Below are 20,824 nucleotides of genomic sequence, written 5' to 3'. Positions count from 1 at the left end.
AATGTAGTATATGGGTCGGTGTCTGGACCCTGTGATAATGTAGAATATGGGTCGGTGTCTGGACCCTGTGATAATGTAGTATATGGGTCGGTGTCTGGACCCTGTGATAATGTAGTATATGGGTCGGTGTCTGGACAACAACCCTGTGATAATGTAGTATATGGGTCGGTGTCTAGACCCTGTGATAATGTAGTATATGGGTCGGTGTCTAGACCCTGTGATAATGTAGTATATGGGTCGGTGTCTGGACCCTGTGATAATGTAGAATATGGGTCGGTGTCTGGACCCTGTGATAATGTGGTATATGGGTCAGTATCTGGACCCTGTGATAATGTAGTATATGGGTCGGTGTCTGGACCCTGTGATAATGTAGAATATGGGTCGGTGTCTGGACAACGACCCTGTGATAATGTAGAATATGGGTCAGTGTCTGGACACGACCCTGTGGTAATGTAGAGTATGGATTCTCCATATAGTCCCCTTGTACTGTGCACCAGGTGTGTATCTGTAAACCTGTGTCAATGTGGGATACTGTATCTGAATTGTCCCTGTGGCCCCAGGTCTGAGGAACATCCTTCCCATCACCACGGCGAAGGTCCCCATCGTTAAGTTCTACCACGCCAGGACCGGCTTGGAGGGAGACATCAGTCTCTACAACACACTGGTCAGAGAAACACACCTGATCATAACACCTGGTTGGTCATGTGGGAGCAGGAAGCAGTGACTGATCACTTTTTTTTTTTTTTTCTCTCTCTCTTGGCTATCAGGCTTTACATAACACGCGTCTGTTGGCGTCGTACGCCGCCATCGACCCCCGAGTCAAGATGCTGTGTTATGTCACGAAGGTGTTTGCCAAGGTATGTCCCACTAGTTTACAGCTGAGATGAGAAAGACACACTGAAAGGTTTCGATGGTGATCAACTTCCTATGAGTTTAACCTGATGAACAGCTGATGATAGGATCGAGTATTCTACCCAATATTTAATATCTGTGTTGTCCCCTGGTCTAGTTAAAGGGGATGTTTTAATATCTATGTTGTCCCCTGGTCTAGTTAAAGGGGATGTTTTAATATCTATGTTGTCCCCTGGTCTAGTTAAAGGGGATGTTTTAATATCTGTGTTGTCCCCTGGTCTAGTTAAAGGGGATGTTTTAATATCTGTGTTGTCCCCTGGTCTAGTTAAAGGGGATGTTTTAATATCTGTGTTGTCCCCTGGTCTAGTTAAAGGGGATGTTTTAATATCTATGTTGTCCCCTGGTCTAGTTAAAGGGGATGTTTTAATATCTATGTTGTCCCCTGGTCTAGTTAAAGGGGATGTTTTAATATCTATGTTGTCCCCTGGTCTAGTTAAAGGGGATGTTTTAATATCTATGTTGTCCCCTGGTCTAGTTAAAGGGGATGTTTTAATATCTATGTTGTCCCCTGGTCTAGTTAAAGGGGATGTTTTAATATCTATGTTGTCCCCTGGTCTAGTTAAAGGGGATGTTTTAATATCTATGTTGTCCCCTGGTCTAGTTAAAGGGGATGTTTTAATATCTATGTTGTCCCCTGGTCTAGTTAAAGGGGATGTTTTAATATCTATGTTGTCCCCTGGTCTAGTTAAAGGGGATGTTTTAATATCTATGTTGTCCCCTGGTCTAGTTAAAGGGGATGTTTTAATATCTATGTTGTCCCCTGGTCTAGTTAAAGGGGTTGTTTTAATATCTATGTTGTCCCCTGGTCTAGTTAAAGGGGTTGTTTTTAATATCTATGTTGTCCCCTGGTCTAGTTAAAGGGGATGTTTTAATATCTATGTTGTCCCCTGGTCTAGTTAAAGGGGATGTTTTAATATCTATGTTGTCCCCTGGTCTAGTTAAAGGGGATGTTTTAATATCTATGTTGTCCCCTGGTCTAGTTAAAGGGGATGTTTTAATATCTATGTTATCCCCTGGTCTAGTTAAAGGGGATGTTTTAATATCTATGTTGTCCCCTGGTCTAGTTAAAGGGGATGTTTTAATATCTATGTTGTCCCCTGGTCTAGTTAAAGGGGATGTTTTAATATCTATGTTGTCCCCTGGTCTAGTTAAAGGGGATGTTTTAATATCTATGTTGTCCCCTGGTCTAGTTAAAGGGGATGTTTTAATATCTATGTTGTCCCCTGGTCTAGTTAAAGGGGATGTTTTAATATCTATGTTGTCCCCTGGTCTAGTTAAAGGGGATGTTTTAATATCTATGTTATCCCCTGGTCTAGTTAAAGGGGATGTTTTAATATCTATGTTGTCCCCTGGTCTAGTTAAAGGGGATGTTTTAATATCTATGTTGTCCCCTGGTCTAGTTAAAGGGGATGTTTTAATATCTATGTTGTCCCCTGGTCTAGTTGTGTGATATCGGTGATGCGTCTCGAGGCAGTCTGTCGTCCTATGGCTTCACCCTGATGGTGCTTTTCTACCTGCAACAGAGGAACCCACCTGTTATACCTGTACTACAGGAGGTAAGACAGAGGGACCCACCTGTTATACCTGTACTACAGGAGGTAAGACAGAGGGACCCACCTGTTATACAGGAGGTAAGACACAGAGGAACACACCTGTACTACAGGAGGTAAGACACAGAGGAACCCACCTGTTATACCTGTACTACAGGAGGTAAGACAGAGGAACCCACCTGTTATACCTGTACTACAGGAGGTAAGACACAGAGGAACACACCTGTTATACCTGTACTACAGGAGGTAAGACACAGAGGAACCCACCTGTTATACCTGTACTACAGGAGGTAAGACACAGAGGAACCCACCTGTTATACCTGTACTACAGGAGGTAAGACACAGAGGAACCCACCTGTTATACCTGTACTACAGGAGGTAAGACACAGAGGAACCCACCTGTTATACCTGTACTACAGGAGGTAAGACACAGAGGGACCCACCTGTTATACCTGTACTACAGGAGGTAAGACACAGAGGGACCCACCTGTTATACCTGTACTACAGGAGGTAAGACACAGAGGGACCCACCTGTTATACCTGTACTACAGGAGGTAAGACACAGAGGAACCAACCTGTTATACCTGTACTACAGGAGGTAAGACACAGAGGAACACACCTGTTATACCTGTACTACAGGAGGTAAGACACAGAGGAACACACCTGTTATACCTGTACTACAGGAGGTAAGACACAGAGGAACACACCTGTTATACCTGTACTACAGGAGGTAAGACAGAGGAACCCACCTGTTATACCTGTACTACAGGAGGTAAGACAGAGGAACCCACCTGTTATACCTGTACTACAGGAGGTAAGACAGAGGAACACACCTGTTATACCTGTACTACAGGAGGTAAGACAGAGGAACACACCTGTTATACCTGTACTACAGGAGGTAAGACAGAGGAACCCACCTGTTATACCTGTACTACAGGAGGTAAGACAGAGGAACCCACCTGTTATACCTGTACTACAGGAGGTAAGACACAGAGGAACCCACCTGTTATACCTGTACTACAGGAGGTAAGACACAGAGGGACCCACCTGTTATACCTGTACTACAGGAGGTAAGACACAGAGGAACCCACCTGTTATACCTGTACTACAGGAGGTAAGACACAGAGGAACCCACCTGTTATACCTGTACTACAGGAGGTAAGACACAGAGGGACCCACCTGTTATACCTGTACTACAGGAGGTAAGACACAGAGGGACCCACCTGTTATACCTGTACTACAGGAGGTAAGACACAGAGGAACCCACCTGTTATACCTGTACTACAGGAGGTAGGACACAGAGGAACACACCTGTTATACCTGTACCACAGGAGGTAAGACACAGAGGAACACACCTGTTATACCTGTACCACAGGAGGTAAGACACAGAGGAACACACCTGTTATACCTGTACTACAGGAGGTAAGACACAGAGGAACACACCTGTTATACCTGTACTACAGGAGGTAACTCAAGTGAATCTGTCTGACTTCGGACCAATGAGTACAGTTCTGAGCAGTCTGGCCGTGAGTCCGATGATATTTTGGCAGATGTGCTGGCTGAATCTCTCATCGCTAAGACCTGCAATGTGTTTGTATATTTTGGCAGACGTATTGATTTGTGGTGTGTGTGTGTGTGTGTGTGTGTGTGTGTGTCGATAGATTTACGACGAGGAGGAGAAGCCTGAGGTTTTGGTAGATGGATGGAATGTCTACTTCTACCATGATCTGGAGAAACTGGTGAGTCCCTCTATCAGAACATCAGCTGTGGTGAGTGTGTGTGTGTCTCTCGCCCGAGCGGTGGCCCCGGTACCAGGGTAACATGGTGTGTGTATGGGGCTCTGTGGCTGGGCCTGCTGCAGTTCTTCACTGAGACCTTTGACCTCTCTATCTCTAGCCTGAGCGCTGGCAGCAGAGGAACGTGGAGTGTGTAGGTGCTCTGTGGCTGGGCCTGCTGCAGTTCTTCACTGAGACCTTTGACCTCTCTATCTCTAGCCTGAGCGCTGGCAGCAGAGGAACGTGGAGTGTGTAGGTGCTCTGTGGCTGGGCCTGCTGCAGTTCTTCACTGAGACCTTTGACCTCTCTATCTCTAGCCTGAGCGCTGGCAGCAGAGGAACGTGGAGTGTGTAGGGGCTCTGTGGCTGGGCCTGCTGCAGTTCTTCACTGAGACCTTTGACCTCTCTATCTCTAGCCTGAGCGCTGGCAGCAGAGGAACGTGGAGTGTGTAGGGGCTCTGTGGCTGGGCCTGCTGCAGTTCTTCACTGAGACCTTTGACCTCTCTATCTCTAGCCTGAGCGCTGGCAGCAGAGGAACGTGGAGTGTGTAGGGGCTCTGTGGCTGGGCCTGCTGCAGTTCTTCACTGAGACCTTTGACCTCTCTATCTCTAGCCTGAGCGCTGGCAGCAGAGGAACGTGGAGTGTGTAGGGGCTCTGTGGCTGGGCCTGCTGCAGTTCTTCACTGAGACCTTTGACCTCTCTATCTCTAGCCTGAGCGCTGGCAGCAGAGGAACGTGGAGTGTGTAGGGGCTCTGTGGCTGGGCCTGCTGCAGTTCTTCACTGAGACCTTTGACCTCTCTATCTCTAGCCTGAGCGCTGGCAGCAGAGGAACGTGGAGTGTGTAGGGGCTCTGTGGCTGGGCCTGCTGCAGTTCTTCACTGAGACCTTTGACCTCTCTATCTCTAGCCTGAGCGCTGGCAGCAGAGGAACGTGGAGTGTGTAGGGGCTCTGTGGCTGGGCCTGCTGCAGTTCTTCACTGAGACCTTTGACCTCTCTATCTCTAGCCTGAGCGCTGGCAGCAGAGGAACGTGGAGTGTGTAGGGGCTCTGTGGCTGGGCCTGCTGCAGTTCTTCACTGAGACCTTTGACCTCTCTATCTCTAGCCTGAGCGCTGGCAGCAGAGGAACGTGGAGTGTGTAGGGGCTCTGTGGCTGGGCCTGCTGCAGTTCTTCACTGAGACCTTTGACCTCTCTATCTCTAGCCTGAGCGCTGGCAGCAGAGGAACGTGGAGTGTGTAGGGGCTCTGTGGCTGGGCCTGCTGCAGTTCTACACCGAGACCTTTGACCTCTCTATCTCTAGCCTGAGCGCTGGCAGCAGAGGAACGTGGAGTGTGTAGGGGCTCTGTGGCTGGGCCTGCTGCAGTTCTTCACTGAGACCTTTGACCTCTCTATCTCTAGCCTGAGCGCTGGCAGCAGAGGAACGTGGAGTGTGTAGGGGCTCTGTGGCTGGGCCTGCTGCAGTTCTACACCGAGACCTTTGACCTCTCTATCTCTAGCCTGAGCGCTGGCAGCAGAGGAACGTGGAGTGTGTAGGGGCTCTGTGGCTGGGCCTGCTGCAGTTCTTCACTGAGACCTTTGACCTCTCTATCTCTAGCCTGAGCGCTGGCAGCAGAGGAACGTGGAGTGTGTAGGGGCTCTGTGGCTGGGCCTGCTGCAGTTCTACACTGAGACCTTTGACCCCTCTCTCTATCTCTAGCCTGAGCGCTGGCAGCAGAGGAACGTGGAGTGTGTAGGGGCTCTGTGGCTGGGCCTGCTGCAGTTCTTCACCGAGACCTTTGACTTCAGAGAACATGTCATCTCCATCAGACAGAGCGCAGCTCTCACCACCTTCAACAAGCAGTGGACCTCGAAGTACATCGTCATCGAGGGTCAGTACTAGACTTGATTTACTCCTACCAAAGGGCCGTAACAGTCCGTCTCTTCTGTAAAAGCTGTTCTGGACACTTTCCTTGACTTAATTTGTCCTCGAGAATCGTGAACGTTGAGGGGATTTGAGGGGAGCTATTGGTCGAGGGTTGTGAACGTTGAGGGGAGCTATTGGTCGAGGGTTGTAAACGTTGAGGGGAGCTATTGGTCGAGGGTTGTAAACGTTGAGGGGAGCTATTGGTCGAGGGTTGTAAACGTTGAGGGGAGCTATTGGTCGAGGGTTGTAAACGTTGAGGGGAGCTATTGGTCGAGGGTTGTAAACGTTGAGGGGAGCTATTGGTCGAGGGTTGTAAACGTTGAGGAGCTATTGGTCGAGGGTTGTAAACGTTGAGGAGCTATTGGTCGAGGGTTGTAAACGTTGAGGGGAGCTATTGGTCGAGGGTTGTAAACGTTGAGGGAGCTATTGGTCGAGGTTGTAACGTTGGGGAGCTATTGGTCGAGGGTTGTGAACGTTGAGGGGAGCTATTGGTCGAGGGTTGTAAACGTTGAGGGGATTTGAGGGGAGCTATTGGTCGAGGGTTGTAAACGTTGAGGGGAGCTATTGGTCGAGGGTTGTAAACGTTGAGGGGATTTGAGGGGAGCTATTGGTCGAGGGTTGTAAACGTTGAGGGGAGCTATTGGTCGAGGGTTGTGAACGTTGAGGGGAGCTATTGGTCGAGGGTTGTGAACGTTGAGGGGAGCTATTGGTCGAGGGTTGTAAACGTTGAGGGGATTTGAGGGGAGCTATTGGTCGAGGGTTGTGAACGTTGAGGGGAGCTATTGGTCGAGGGTTGTGAACGTTGAGGGGAGCTATTGGTCGAGGGTTGTAAACGTTGAGGGGATTTGAGGGGAGCTATTGGTCGAGGGTTGTAAACGTTGAGGGGATTTGAGGGGAGCTATTGGTCGAGGGTTGTAAACGTTGAGGGGATTTGAGGGGAGCTATTGGTCGAGGGTTGTAAACGTTGAGGGGATTTGAGGGGAGCTATTGGTCGAGGGTTGTAAACGTTGAGGGGATTTGAGGGGAGCTATTGGTCGAGGGTTGTAAACATTGAGGGGATTTGAGGGGAGCTATTGGTCGAGGGTTGTAAACATTGAGGGGATTTGAGGGGAGCTATTGGTCGAGGGTTGTAAACATTGAGGGGGTTTGAGGGGAGCTATTGGTCGAGGGGGATTGAGGGGAGCTATTGGTCGAGGGGGATTGAGGGGAGCTATTGGTCGAGGGGGATTGAGGGGAGCTATTGGTCGAGGGGGATTGAGGGGAGCTATTGGTCGAGGGGGTTTGAGGGGAGCTATTGGTCGAGGGGGTTTGAGGGGAGCTATTGGTCGAGGGGGTTTGAGGGGAGCTATTGGTCGAGGGGGATTGAGGGGAGCTATTGGTCGAGGGGGATTGAGGGGAGCTATTGGTCGAGGGGGATTGAGGGGAGCTATTGGTCGAGGGGGATTGAGGGGAGCTATTGGTCGAGGGGGATTGAGGGGAGCTATTGGTCGAGGGGGATTGAGGGGAGCTATTGGTCGAGGGGGATTGAGGGGAGCTATTGGTCGAGGGGGATTGAGGGGAGCTATTGGTCGAGGGTTGTGAACGTTGAGGGGAGCTATTGGTCGAGGGTTGTAAACGTTGAGGGGAGCTATTGGTCGAGGGTTGTGAACGTTGAGGGGAGCTATTGGTCGAGGGTTGTGAACGTTGAGGGGAGCTATTGGTCGAGGGTTGTAAACGTTGAGGGGAGCTATTGGTCGAGGGTTGTGAACGTTGAGGGGAGCTATTGGTCGAGGGTTGTGAACGTTGAGGGGAGCTATTGGTCGAGGGTTGTAAACGTTGAGGGGAGCTCTATTGGTCGAGGGTTGTAAACGTTGAGGGGAGCTCTATTGGTCGAGGGTTGTGAACGTTGAGGGGAGCTATTGGTCGAGGGTTGTAAACGTTGAGGGGAGCTCTATTGGTCGAGGGTTGTAAACGTTGAGGGGAGCTATTGGTCGAGGGTTGTAAACGTTGAGGGGAGCTATTGGTCGAGGGTTGTGAACGTTGAGGGGAGCTATTGGTCGAGGGTTGTAAACGTTGAGGGGAGCTATTGGTCGAGGGTTGTGAACGTTGAGGGGAGCTATTGGTCGAGGGTTGTAAACGTTGAGGGGAGCTATTGGTCGAGGGTTGTGAACGTTGAGGGGAGCTCTATTGGTCGAGGGTTGTAAACGTTGAGGGGAGCTATTGGTCGAGGGTTGTGAACGTTGAGGGGAGCTATTGGTCGAGGGTTGTGAACTCTGAGGGGAGCTCTATTGGTCGAGGGTTGTAAACGTTGAGGGGAGCTCTATTGGTCGAGGGTTGTAAACGTTGAGGGGAGCTATTGGTCGAGGGTTGTAAACGTTGAGGGGAGCTATTGGTCGAGGGTTGTGAACGTTGAGGGGAGCTATTGGTCGAGGGTTGTGAACGTTGAGGGGAGCTATTGGTCGAGGGTTGTAAACGTTGAGGGGAGCTATTGGTCGAGGGTTGTAAACGTTGAGGGGAGCTATTGGTCGAGGGTTGTGAACGTTGAGGGGAGCTATTGGTCGAGGGTTGTGAACGTTGAGGGGAGCTATTGGTCGAGGGTTGTAAACGTTGAGGGGAGCTATTGGTCGAGGGTTGTGAACGTTGAGGGGAGCTATTGGTCGAGGGTTGTGAACGTTGAGGGGAGCTCTATTGGTCGAGGGTTGTGAACGTTGAGGGGAGCTATTGGTCGAGGGTTGTGAACGTTGAGGGGAGCTATTGGTCGAGGGTTGTGAACGTTGAGGGGAGCTATTGGTCGAGGGTTGTGAACGTTGAGGGGAGCTTTTGGTGCAGGCGGTTGTTTTCATTTATCATCAACAGAGGGTTTAACACTGCTAGGTTGTAATAAAACCTGACACACCCTGCAGCTCTCCAGGGAGGGTTGTGAACCAGGGATCTAGTTATCTGATCTCATGTTTTTCTCTCCAGATCCTTTTGACCTGAACCATAACCTGGGAGCTGGCCTGTCCAGGAGAAGTAGGTATCTCTCTATCTTACTGTCTTTCTCTCATAGCATCATCCTCTGTTTCATTCACTTCTCTCCTGCCTCTCTCCCGCCCTCTCTCCCACTCTCTCTCTCACAGTGACCAACTTCATCATGAAGGCGTTCATCAATGGCAGAAGTGTGTTTGGAACAGCAGTCAACGCCTACCCTCCTGAGTACACTAGTCAGATGGTTAGTATTCACTACCTACCCTCCTGAGTACACTAGTCAGATGGTTAGTATTCACTACCTACCCTCCTGAGTACACTAGTCAGATTGTTAGTATTCTCTACCTACCCTCCTGAGTACGCTAGTCAGATGGTTAGTATCCACTACCTACCCTCCTGAGTACACTAGTCAGATGGTTAGTATTCTCTACCTACCCTCCTGAGTACACTAGTCAGATGGTTAGTATCCACTACCTACCCTCCTGAGTACGCTAGTCAGATGGTTAGTATCCACTACCTACCCTCCTGAGTACACTAGTCAGATGGTTAGTATTCTCTACCTACCCTCCTGAGTACGCTAGTCAGATGGTTAGTATTCTCTACCTACCCTCCTGAGTACACTAGTCAGATGGTTAGTATCCACTACCTACCCTCCTGAGTACGCTAGTCAGATGGTTAGTATCCACTACCTACCCTCCTGAGTACACTAGTCAGATGGTTAGTATTCTCTACCTACCCTCCTGAGTACACTAGTCAGATGGTTAGTATTCTCTACCTACCCTCCTGAGTACGCTAGTCAGATGGTTAGTATCCACTACCTACCCTCCTGAGTACACTAGTCAGATGGTTAGTATTCTCTACCTACCCTCCTGAGTACGCTAGTCAGATGGTTAGTATCCACTACCTACCCTCCTGAGTACGCTAGTCAGATGGTTAGTATCCACTACCTACCCTCCTGAGTACGCTAGTCAGATGGTTAGTATTCTCTACCTACCCTCCTGAGTACACTAGTCAGATGGTTAGTATCCACTACCTACCCTCCTGAGTACGCTAGTCAGATGGTTAGTATCCACTACCTACCCTCCTGAGTACACTAGTCAGATGGTTAGTATTCTCTACCTACCCTCCTGAGTACGCTAGTCAGATGGTTAGTATCCACTACCTACCCTCCTGAGTACACTAGTCAGATGGTTAGTATTCTCTACCTACCCTCCTGAGTACGCTAGTCAGATGGTTAGTATCCACTACCTACCCTCCTGAGTACACTAGTCAGATGGTTATTATCCACTACCTACCCTCCTGAGTACACTAGTCAGATGGTTAGTATTCTCTACCTACCCTCCTGAGTACGCTAGTCAGATGGTTAGTATCCACTACCTACCCTCCTGAGTACACTAGTCAGATGGTTAGTATTCTCTACCTACCCTCCTGAGTACACTAGTCAGATGGTTAGTATTCTCTACCTACCCTCCTGAGTACGCTAGTCAGATGGTTAGTATTCGGTTAGTATTCACTACCTACCCTCCTGAGTACACTAGTCAGATGGTTAGTATCCACTACCTACCCTCCTGAGTACACTAGTCAGATGGTTAGTATTCTCTACCTACCCTCCTGAGTACACTAGTCAGATGGTTAGTATTCTCTACCTACCCTCCTGAGTACACTAGTCAGATGGTTAGTATTCTCTACCTACCCTCCTGAGTACACTAGTCAGATGGTTAGTATTCTCTACCTACCCTCCTGAGTACACTAGTCAGATGGTTAGTATCCACTACCTACCCTCCTGAGTACGCTAGTCAGATGGTTAGTATTCTCTACCTACCCTCCTGAGTACACTAGTCAGATGGTTAGTATCCACTACCTACCCTCCTGAGTACACTAGTCAGATGGTTAGTATTCTCTACCTACCCTCCTGAGTACACTAGTCAGATGGTTAGTATCCACTACCTACCCTCCTGAGTACGCTAGTCAGATGGTTAGTATTCTCTACCTACCCTCCTGAGTACACTAGTCAGATGGTTAGTATCCACTACCTACCCTCCTGAGTACACTAGTCAGATGGTTAGTATTCTCTACCTACCCTCCTGAGTACGCTAGTCAGATGGTTAGTATCCACTACCTACCCTCCTGAGTACACTAGTCAGATGGTTAGTATTCTCTACCTACCCTCCTGAGTACACTAGTCAGATGGTTAGTATCCACTACCTACCCTCCTGAGTACACTAGTCAGATGGTTAGTATTCTCTACCTACCCTCCTGAGTACGCTAGTCAGATGGTTAGTATCCACTACCTACCCTCCTGAGTACGCTAGTCAGATGGTTAGTATCCACTACCTACCCTCCTGAGTACGCTAGTCAGATGGTTAGTATCCACTACCTACCCTCCTGAGTACGCTAGTCAGATGGTTAGTATCCACTACCTACCCTCCTGAGTACGCTAGTCAGATGGTTAGTATCCACTACCTACCCTCCTGAGTACACTAGTCAGTTGGTTAGTATCCACTACCTACCCTCCTGAGTACGCTGGTCAGATGGTTAGTATCCACTACCTACCCTCCTGAGTACGCTGGTCAGATGGTTAGTATCCACTACCTACCCTCCTGAGTACGCTGGTCAGATGGTTAGTATCCACTACCTACCCTCCTGAGTACACTAGTCAGTTGGTTAGTATCCACTACCTACCCTCCTGAGTACGCTGGTCAGATGGTTAGTATCCACTACCTACCCTCCTGAGTACGCTAGTCAGATGGTTAGTATTCTCTACCTACCCTCCTGAGTACGCTGGTCAGATGGTTAGTATCCACTACCTACCCTCCTGAGTACACTAGTCAGATGGTTAGTATCCACTACCTACCCTCCTGAGTACACTAGTCAGATGGTTAGTATCCACCACCTACCCTCCTGAGTACGCTAGTCAGATGGTTAGTATCCACTACCTACCCTCCTGAGTACACTAGTCAGATGGTTAGTATCCACTACCTACCCTCCTGAGTACGCTAGTCAGATGGTTAGTATCCACTACCTACCCTCCTGAGTACGCTAGTCAGATGGTTAGTATCCACTACCTACCCTCCTGAGTACGCTAGTCAGATGGTTAGTATTCACTACCTACCCTCCTGAGTACGCTAGTCAGATGGTTAGTATTCACTACCTACCCTCCTGAGTACGCTAGTCAGATGGTTAGTATCCACTACCTACCCTCCTGAGTACGCTAGTCAGATGGTTAGTATTCACTACCTACCCTGCAGAGTACACTAGTCAGATGGTTAGTATCCACTACCTACCCTCCTGAGTACACTAGTCAGATGGTTAGTACCCACTACCTACCCTCCTGAGTACACCAGTCAGATGGTTAGTAAAAGAGGTCGACCGGTTTAATCGGCATTTTTGGATGCCGATTTATGGCCGGTTGAATACTTAGACATTATCAAGACATTTCAGCTTTTCATTTTTTATTAAAATGTTCTACAAACAAAATTTCACTTTGACATGATGGGGTATTGTGTGACACAGTCTAAATTTATTCAATTTTAAATATATTAACCCTTTCCCGGCCCTCGTTCCCCCCTAGTCCCCGGCCCTCGTTCCCCCCTAGTCCCCGGCCTGCACTATAAATACAGGGTTGTAGCATAACGACGAGTGGCGGCCATTACTGCAGCATATTTAAAATAAAATTAAAATAAAATAAGTAACCAATACAGAACTTTACAATTAAGTTAGCAGACTTGACGAGTAAAGGCATCTGAAACAGTTCGGAAGAATTTGTTCATATATTATGACATTTTGGGGCGTTTCTGTTCGTTTTGGACTTCGGTAAAGGTTTTTTTCAGCAGTTCGGACACGAGGTTCGGAAGCCAACGTGTACTCCCCTCCGTGATGGGTCAACTGTAGGGATTCTTCAATAATCTTAGTCATTCAAGGAGAGACGACTCGTTTTCATGCACATTTTTTTTCATTGAGAAACCAAAAATCTTAGCTGTAAAATTGCGCAACTAAAATCTCCTCTGCAAAAAAAATGTCAGATTCATTCTGACTTTTGAGGAAGTGTATACAGGCTACGGTGTCTCAAATAGGACAAACAGTAGTTTTTTTTCTTCTCATTTTTCAAGCTAAGTTTTTTTTTAAGGGAGTATGCACGCACACTTGTTCGGTTTGCCTAGCCGACTTTCGCTAGCCGCCAGCCAAACTGAAGCATGCTAACTCCATAAGGGAATAAAATAGTATAATAATATGACAGGATGTCTAAACAGTCAATCACAGGAGAGCTGTAGGATCCATATATTGTCCATTTGATTATTAATTGACATGATGTCATCACTGCGTAAATGTTCTGGACCGTAGGCAATATAATTATAACGAGTTCGATGCTCAGCAATAATAGTAATTGTTCCTTGTACCCAAACATGAGGGGTGTTCTCATTTGTCTTATGCTGAGGGCTGTATCATAGCCGTTGGCTCGGCTGTGTATGGATAGCATACCTGAATAATGAGCCAGTCCATGGGGATCCAGTCCATGGGGATCCAGTCCATGGGGATCCAGTCCATGGGGATCCAGTCCATGGGGATCCAGTCCATGGGGAGCCAGTCCATGGGGAGCCAGTCCATGGGGAGCCAGTCCATGGGGAGCCAGTCCATGGGGAGCCAGTCCATGGGGAGCCAGTCCATGGGGAGCCAGTCCATGGGGAGCCAGTCCATGGGGAGCCATTGGTCGTCCCTGTGTGTGTTGGGTTTGATGTGCTTCTCCAAGCAGTCTAGAGCCTCCTTAGTAGTGGAAAAACGTGTGTGTTGTGTTCTGGAAGGTCTTGATGAGTTTTTCCGGTTGGATGAAGCTTCATCTCAGGTTTAGCGTAGCTGGGATCTCACCTCATTGTAGGTCTCCCTCTGTTTTAGCAGTTCAGCACTCAGGTCTGGGTAGTTGCTGATCCTCTTCCCTGCGTTGGTCAGGACCCCCGGGTCCCTGCGTTGGTCAGGACCCCCGGGTCCCTGCGTTGGTCAGGACCCCCGGGTCCCTGCGTTGGTCAGGACCCCCGGGTCCCTGCGTTGGTCAGGACCCCCGGGTCCCTGCGTTGGTCAGGACCCCCGGGTCCCTGCGTTGGTCAGACCCCCGGGTCCCTACGTAGGTCAGACCCCGGGTCCCTGCGTAGGTCAGACCCCGGGTACCTGCGTAGGTCAGACCCCGGGTACCTGCGTTGGTCAGACCCCCCGGGTACCTGCGTTGGTCAGACCCCCCGGGTACCTGCGTTGGTCAGACCCCCCGGGTCCCTGAGTTGGTCAGACCCCGGGTCCATGCGTTGGTCAGGACCCCCGTGTCCCTGCGTTGGTCAGAACCCCCGGGTCCCTGCGTTGGTCAGAACCCCCGGGTCCCTGAGTTGGTCAGAACCCCCGGGTCCCTGAGTTGGTCAGAACCCCCGGGTCCCTGAGTTGGTCAGAACCCCCGGGTCCCTGAGTTGGTCAGAACCCCCGGGTCCCTGCGTTGGTCAGAACCCCCGGGTCCCTGCGTTGGTCAGAACCCCCGGGTCCCTGCGTTGGTCAGAACCCCCGGGTCCCTGCGTTGGTCAGAACCCCCGGGTCCCTGCAAGGTGAACAATTTGCAGCTTGACTTCCGAAGCTGTTTATCCGTCCAATCATACATCGTGAGCCGTTTATGGAGCTGACCTGTGTTAATCAGCGGCATGGGGACTCGGCTTCTCTCGGCCTGAACAGTTGATTATTGCTCATGAATATATTGCTCATGAAGGAAGTTGGGTTGCCCGCTTCCACACCAGATTCAAGTTCTGTGACCCGCACATTGAATTTATGGGAAAGATTTAAGTGATTCCGTTTTCTCTTCCATGTGTGTGATTATCCCTTCCAGGTCATGGGGTCACACCTGTCGCTTTAGCTGTCTCTTCTAGACTTTCCACTTTAGCAGTGAGCACTGCCAATTTATTAATTTACAGGTTTCAATTGGAAGTGGAGGGCAGAGGTAATCTCCTAATGAACAATCTCTGGTATAGTACCGATCAGCTCTGTCTTGTGTTGAGAGACTCCATGTTCCCACAAATTGTGGACGGACACAATACTGGATTTTACAGTATTGTGTGGGACTAATAATCGTACATTAAGCAATCCAAACACCTGTGAGTCCAAAAGTGCATTTCACATTTCCAAATCATAAAACTCATGTTACACAGTGTAAACATTGCTGACACCCTGTGGAAGCCATAGGAATTTCATCCAGGGAGCTAATTTTCAATATGACTCAGTTGTGCACCGGGGCCTCCCACTCTTTCTATTCTGGTTAGAGCCAGTTTGCGCTGTTCTGTGAAGGGAGTAGTACACAGCGTTGTACGAGATCTTCAGTTCCTTGGCTATTTCTCACTTGGAATAGCTTTCATTTCTCAGAACAAGAATAGACTGACGAGTTTCAGAAGAAAGGTCTTTATTTCTGGACATTTTGAGCCTGTAATCAAACCCACAAATGCTCCAGATACTCAACTAGTCTAAAGAAGGACAGTTTTATTGCTTCTTTAATCAGAACAACAGTTTTCAGCTGTGCTAACATAATTGCAAAAGGATTTTCTAATGATCAATTAGCCTTTTAAAATTATAAACTTGGATTAGCTAACACAACATGCCATTGGAACACAGGAGTGATGGTTGCTGATAATGGGCCTCTGTACGCCTATGTGCAGTTGAAGTCGGAAGTTTACATACACCTTAGCCAAATACATTTAAACTCAGTTTTTCACAATTCCTGACATTTATTCCTAGTAAAAATTCCCTGTCCTAGGTCAGTTAGGATCACCACTTTATTTTAAGAATGTGAAATGTCAGAATAATTGTAGAGAATGATTTATTTCAGCTTTTATTTCTTTCATCACATTCCCAGTGGGTCAGAAGTTTACATACACTCAATTAGTATTTGGTAGCATTTTAAATTGTTTAACTTGGGTCAAATGTTTCTGGTAGCCTTCCACAAGCTGAGTTTTGGCCCATTTCCTCCTGACAGAGCTGGTGTAGCTGAGTCAGGTTTGTAGGCCTCTTTGCTCGCACACACTTTTTCAATTCTGCCCACAAATTATCTATAGGATTGAAGTCAGGGCTTTGTGATGGCCACTCCAATACCTTGACTGTGTTGTCCTTAGGCCATTTTGCTACAACTTTGGAAGTATGCTTGGGGTCATTGTCCATTTGGAAGACCCATTTGTGACCAAGCTTTGACTTCCTGACTGATGTCTTGAGATGTTGCTACAATATATCCACATAATTTTCCTTCCTCATGATGCCATCTATTCTGTGAAGTGCACCAGTCCCTCCTGCAGCAAAGCACCCCCACAACATGATGCTGCCACCCCAGGGCTTCACGGTTGGGATGGTGTTCTTCGGCTTCCCAAGGCTCCCCCTTTTCCCTCCAAACATAACGATGGTCATTATGGCCAAACAGTTCTATTTTTGTTTCATCAGACTTCATCAGACATTTCTCCAAAAAGTAGGATCTTTGTCCCCATGTGCAGTTGCAAACCGTAGTCTGGCTTTTTTATGGCGGTTTTGGAGCAGTGGCTTCTTCCTGGCTGAGCGGCCTTTCAGGTTATGTCGATATAGGACTCGTTTTACTGTGGATATAGATACTTTTGTACCTGTTTCCTCCAGCATCTTCACAAGGTCCTTTGCTGTTGTTCTGGGATTGATTTGCACTTTTCAACCAAAGTACGTTCATCTCTAGGAGACAGAACGCGTCTCCTTCCTGAGCGGTATGACGGCTGCGTGGTCCCATGGTGTTTATACTGGCGTACTATTGTTTGTACAGATGAACGTGGTACCTTCAGGCATTTGAAAATTGTTCCCAAGGATAAACCAGACTTGTGGAGGTCTAAAATTTGTTTTCTGAGGTCTTGGCTGATTTCTTTTGATTTTCCCATGATGTCAAGCAAAGAGGCACTGAGTTTGAAGGTAGGCCTTGAAATTCATTGACAGGTACACCTCCAATTGACTCAAATTATGTCAATTAGCCTATCAGAAGCTTATAAAGCCATGACATAATTTTCTGGAATTTTCCAAGCTGTTTAAAGGCACAGTCAACTTAGTGTATGTAAACTTCTGACCCACTGGAATTGTGATACAGTTAATTATAAGTGAAATAATCTGTCTGTAAACAGTTGTTGGAAAAATTACTTGTGTCATACACAAACAGATGTCCTAACCGACTTGCCAAAACTATAGTTTGTTAACAGGACATTTGTGGAATGGATGAAAAACGAGTTTTAATGACTCCATCCTAAGTCTATGTAAACTTCCGGCTTCAACTGTAGATATTCCATTAAAAAATCTACCGTTTCCAGCTACAATAGTCATTTACAACATTAACAATGTCTACACTGTATTTCTGATTAATTTCATGTAATTTTAATGGACAAAAAATTTGGTTTTCTTTAAAAAACAAGGACAATTCTAAGTGACCCCAAACTTTTGAATGGTAGTGTGTATGTTCCTCAGGAGTACTAGTAGTAGTATATAATGGTGATGTATTATAATAATATATAACAGTAATTTGTTGTTATTCCTCTCAGGAGTTCTTCTTTGACCCCGAGGTGCTGACAGAGGGACAGCTGGCTCCTAACGACCGCTGCTGCAGGATATGTGGCAAGATCGGACACTTCATGAAAGACTGTCCCATGCGCAGAAAGTAAGGAGTGTGTGTGTGTGTGTGTGTGTTGTGTAAGCATGTATACCCGTGTGTGTTTGTTGTGACAGCCATGAAATCTATGGCAGAACCATCTCTGTGCATCTCCTCCCAGCGCTGCGATTCCCATTTCATTTCCATGTAAATAGCCAGTATCAGCTGCATCAAAATGGTGGCGCGAGACAGGAAGTTTTAAAACCCTCCGCTCTGATGGTTGTTCGTACCTTGAGCTGGCAGACAGTCAAGAATCCAGTGCAAGGAGAGCGTATCTAAGACTTTGCATACAGTTACCACACCTTGTGCAGATGGTGGAAACCTTGCATTGAGAAGGAACAAGTCATTAAGTTGATCTTGAAAAACATCAACCCTCTATTAGCCAATCCAACTCAGAGAAAGAGTCACCGCTGGCGATGGACTGGTTAGACTGGTTAGACAGCAGCCAGACTATCAACCACAGCCAGTCACCCAGCCAGAACAAATCAAATGTATTTGTCACATACACATGGTTAGCAGATGTTAATGCGAGTGTAGCGAAATGCTTGTGCTTCTAGTTCCGACAATGCAGTAATAACCAACGAGTAATCTAACCTAACAATTCCACAACTACCTTATACACACAAGTGTAAAGGGATAAAGAATATGTACATAAAGATATATGAATGAGTGATGGTACAGACGGCATAGGCAAGATGCAGTAGATGGTATAGAGTACAGTATATACATATGAGATGAGTAATGTAGGGTATGTAAACATAAAAGTGCATAGTTTAAAGTGTCTAGTGATACATGTATTACATAAAGATGGCAAGATGCAGTAGATGATATAGAGTACAGTATATACATTATATTAAGTGGCATTGTTTAAAGTGGCTAGTGATACATTTTTACATAATTTCCATCAATTCCCATTTTTAAAGTGGCTGGAGTTGAGTCAGTATGTTGGCAGCGGCCGCTAAATGTTAGTGGTGGCTGTTTAACAGTCTGATGGCCTTGAGATAGAAGCTGTTTTTCAGTCTCTCGGTCCCTGCTTTGATGCACCTGTACTGACCTCGCCTTCTGGATGATAGCGGGGTGAACAGGCAGTGGCTCGGGTGGTTGTTGTCCTTGATGATCTTTATGGCCTTCCTGTGACATCGGGTGGTGTAGGTGTCCTGGAGGGCAGGTAGTTTGCCTCCGGTGATGCGTTGTGCAGACCTCACTACCCTCTGGAGAGCCTTACGGTTGTGGGCGGAGCAGTTGCCGTACCAGGCGGTGATACAGCCCGACAGGATGCTCTCGATTGTGCATCTGTAGATATTTGTGAGTGCTTTTGGTGACAAGCCAAATTTCTTCAGCCTCCTGAGGTTGAAGAGGCTCTGATGCGCCTTCTTCACAACGCTGTCTGTGTGGGTGGACCATTTCAGTTTGTCTGTGATGTGTACACCGAGGAACTTAAAACTTACTACCCTCTCCACTACTGTCACGTCGATGTGGATAGGGGGGTGCTCCCTCTGCTGTTTCCTGAAGTCCACAATCATCTCCTTTGTTTTGTTGACGTTGAGTGTGAGGTTATTTTCCTGACACCACACTCCGAGGGCCCTCACCTCCTCCCTGTAGGCTGTCTCATTGTTGTTGGTAATCAAGCCTACCACTGTAGTGTCGTCCGCAAACTTGATGACTGAGTTGGAAGCGTGCATGGCCACGCAGTCGTGGGTGAACAGGGAGTACAGGAGGGGGCTGAGAACGCACCCTTGTGGGGCCCCAGTGTTGAGGATCAGCGGGGTGGAGATGTTGTTACCTAACCTCTCCACCTGGGGGCGGCCCGTCAGGAAGTACAGTACCCAGTTGCACAGGGCGGGGTTGAGACCCAGGGCCTCCAGCTTGATGACGAGTTTGGAGGGTACTATGGTGTTAAATGCTGAGCTGTAGTCGATGAACAGCATTCTTACATAGGTATTCCTCTTGTCCAGATGGGTTAGGGCAGTGTGCCACAGTCAGCCATCAGCCACAGTCTCCAGTCTAGACCCCTCAGGTGTTCTGTTGAGATGTAGCAGAGAGGGACATTCTCAAGTCGCATATCCAAATCAGTATCAAGTAAACCACAACATGCCAACACCTCTAACTCCCATCATAAGAACCACCATCCTGCTCTGGGACCCTCCCGCTCTGGGACCCTCCTGCTCTGGGACCATCCCCTGCTCTGGGACCCAGAGCAGTTGAATGCTGTAACACAGAATAAAACAATGAATTAAAGTCTCATGATGGTAGTGACGGACCATTACTGCTGATCACTCATTAATCATCAGTTATTCACATTACTTTACTTTAATATTTTTTTATTAAACAAAATTCTCCCCAATTTCATGGTATCCAATTAGTAGTAGTTAGTCTTGTCTCATCGCTGCAACTCCCGTACGGACTCGGGAGAGGCGAAGGTCGAGAGCCATGCGTTCCCCGAAACACAACCCTGCCAAGCCGCACAGCTTCTTGACACAATGCCCATCCAACCTGGAAGCCAGCCAATGTGTCGGAGGAAACACCGTACACCTGGTGACCTGGTCAGCGTGCACTGTGCCCGGCCCGCCACAGGAGTCGCTAGTGCGCGATGAGACAAGGATATCCCTACTGGGCAAACCCTCCCTAACCCGGACGACGCTGGGCCAATTGTGAGTCGCCCCATGGGCCTCCCGGTCGCGGCCGGCTGCGACAGAGCCTGGGCTCGAACCAAGAATCTCTGGTGGCACAGCTAGCACTGTGATCATTCCATCTCATCTCTATCAAGCTGCTGTATACACTGTCTGACAACATCACTATTTTACTAGTTCTTCAAAGTAAATAAAGCATACTTTTATGACTGCTGAATACCAACTATCAATCACTTAGATCATGTATTTTCAGGTAGAGATACCCTGGTTGCTGCTCTCTATATCCCAGCTGCCTCTTCTGTAGCAGGCATAAAGGAAACACAGACTGGACAAGTAGACACGCAATGGATTATGGTCATTGTAGTTAATGATGGATGCAGCAGCCTGCTGAAGCACAAGATACTCCTTACACAGGAAATGCCTATCCAGCAGAAGCCATATTGTTTGTCCCCAGC

At 47.9% G+C, this 20,824-nt stretch overlaps 1 protein-coding gene across 4 annotated transcripts in view; it reads left to right on the top strand.

Moving 5' to 3' along the window:
• Positions 1 to 20,824, top strand: part of tut7 (terminal uridylyl transferase 7) — a 67,801-nt gene that overhangs the window by 41,631 nt on the left and 5,346 nt on the right. The window contains exons 19-26 of one of the 4 annotated variants that reach the window (XM_071352026.1): positions 561 to 664; positions 768 to 857; positions 2,355 to 2,468; positions 4,124 to 4,201; positions 5,931 to 6,102; positions 9,081 to 9,128; positions 9,236 to 9,327; positions 17,633 to 17,748. In XM_071352026.1, coding sequence (XP_071208127.1) covers positions 561 to 664; positions 768 to 857; positions 2,355 to 2,468; positions 4,124 to 4,201; positions 5,931 to 6,102; positions 9,081 to 9,128; positions 9,236 to 9,327; positions 17,633 to 17,748 — 814 coding nt within the window. The other 3 variants (XM_071352030.1, XM_071352029.1, XM_071352028.1) reach the window with 3 other exon arrangements.

The sequence above is a fragment of the Salvelinus alpinus genome, chromosome 19, assembly GCF_045679555.1.
Source record: "Salvelinus alpinus chromosome 19, SLU_Salpinus.1, whole genome shotgun sequence".
Classification (NCBI taxonomy): Eukaryota; Metazoa; Chordata; class Actinopteri; order Salmoniformes; family Salmonidae; genus Salvelinus; species Salvelinus alpinus.
This window is presented reverse-complemented; position numbering and strand designations above follow the sequence as displayed.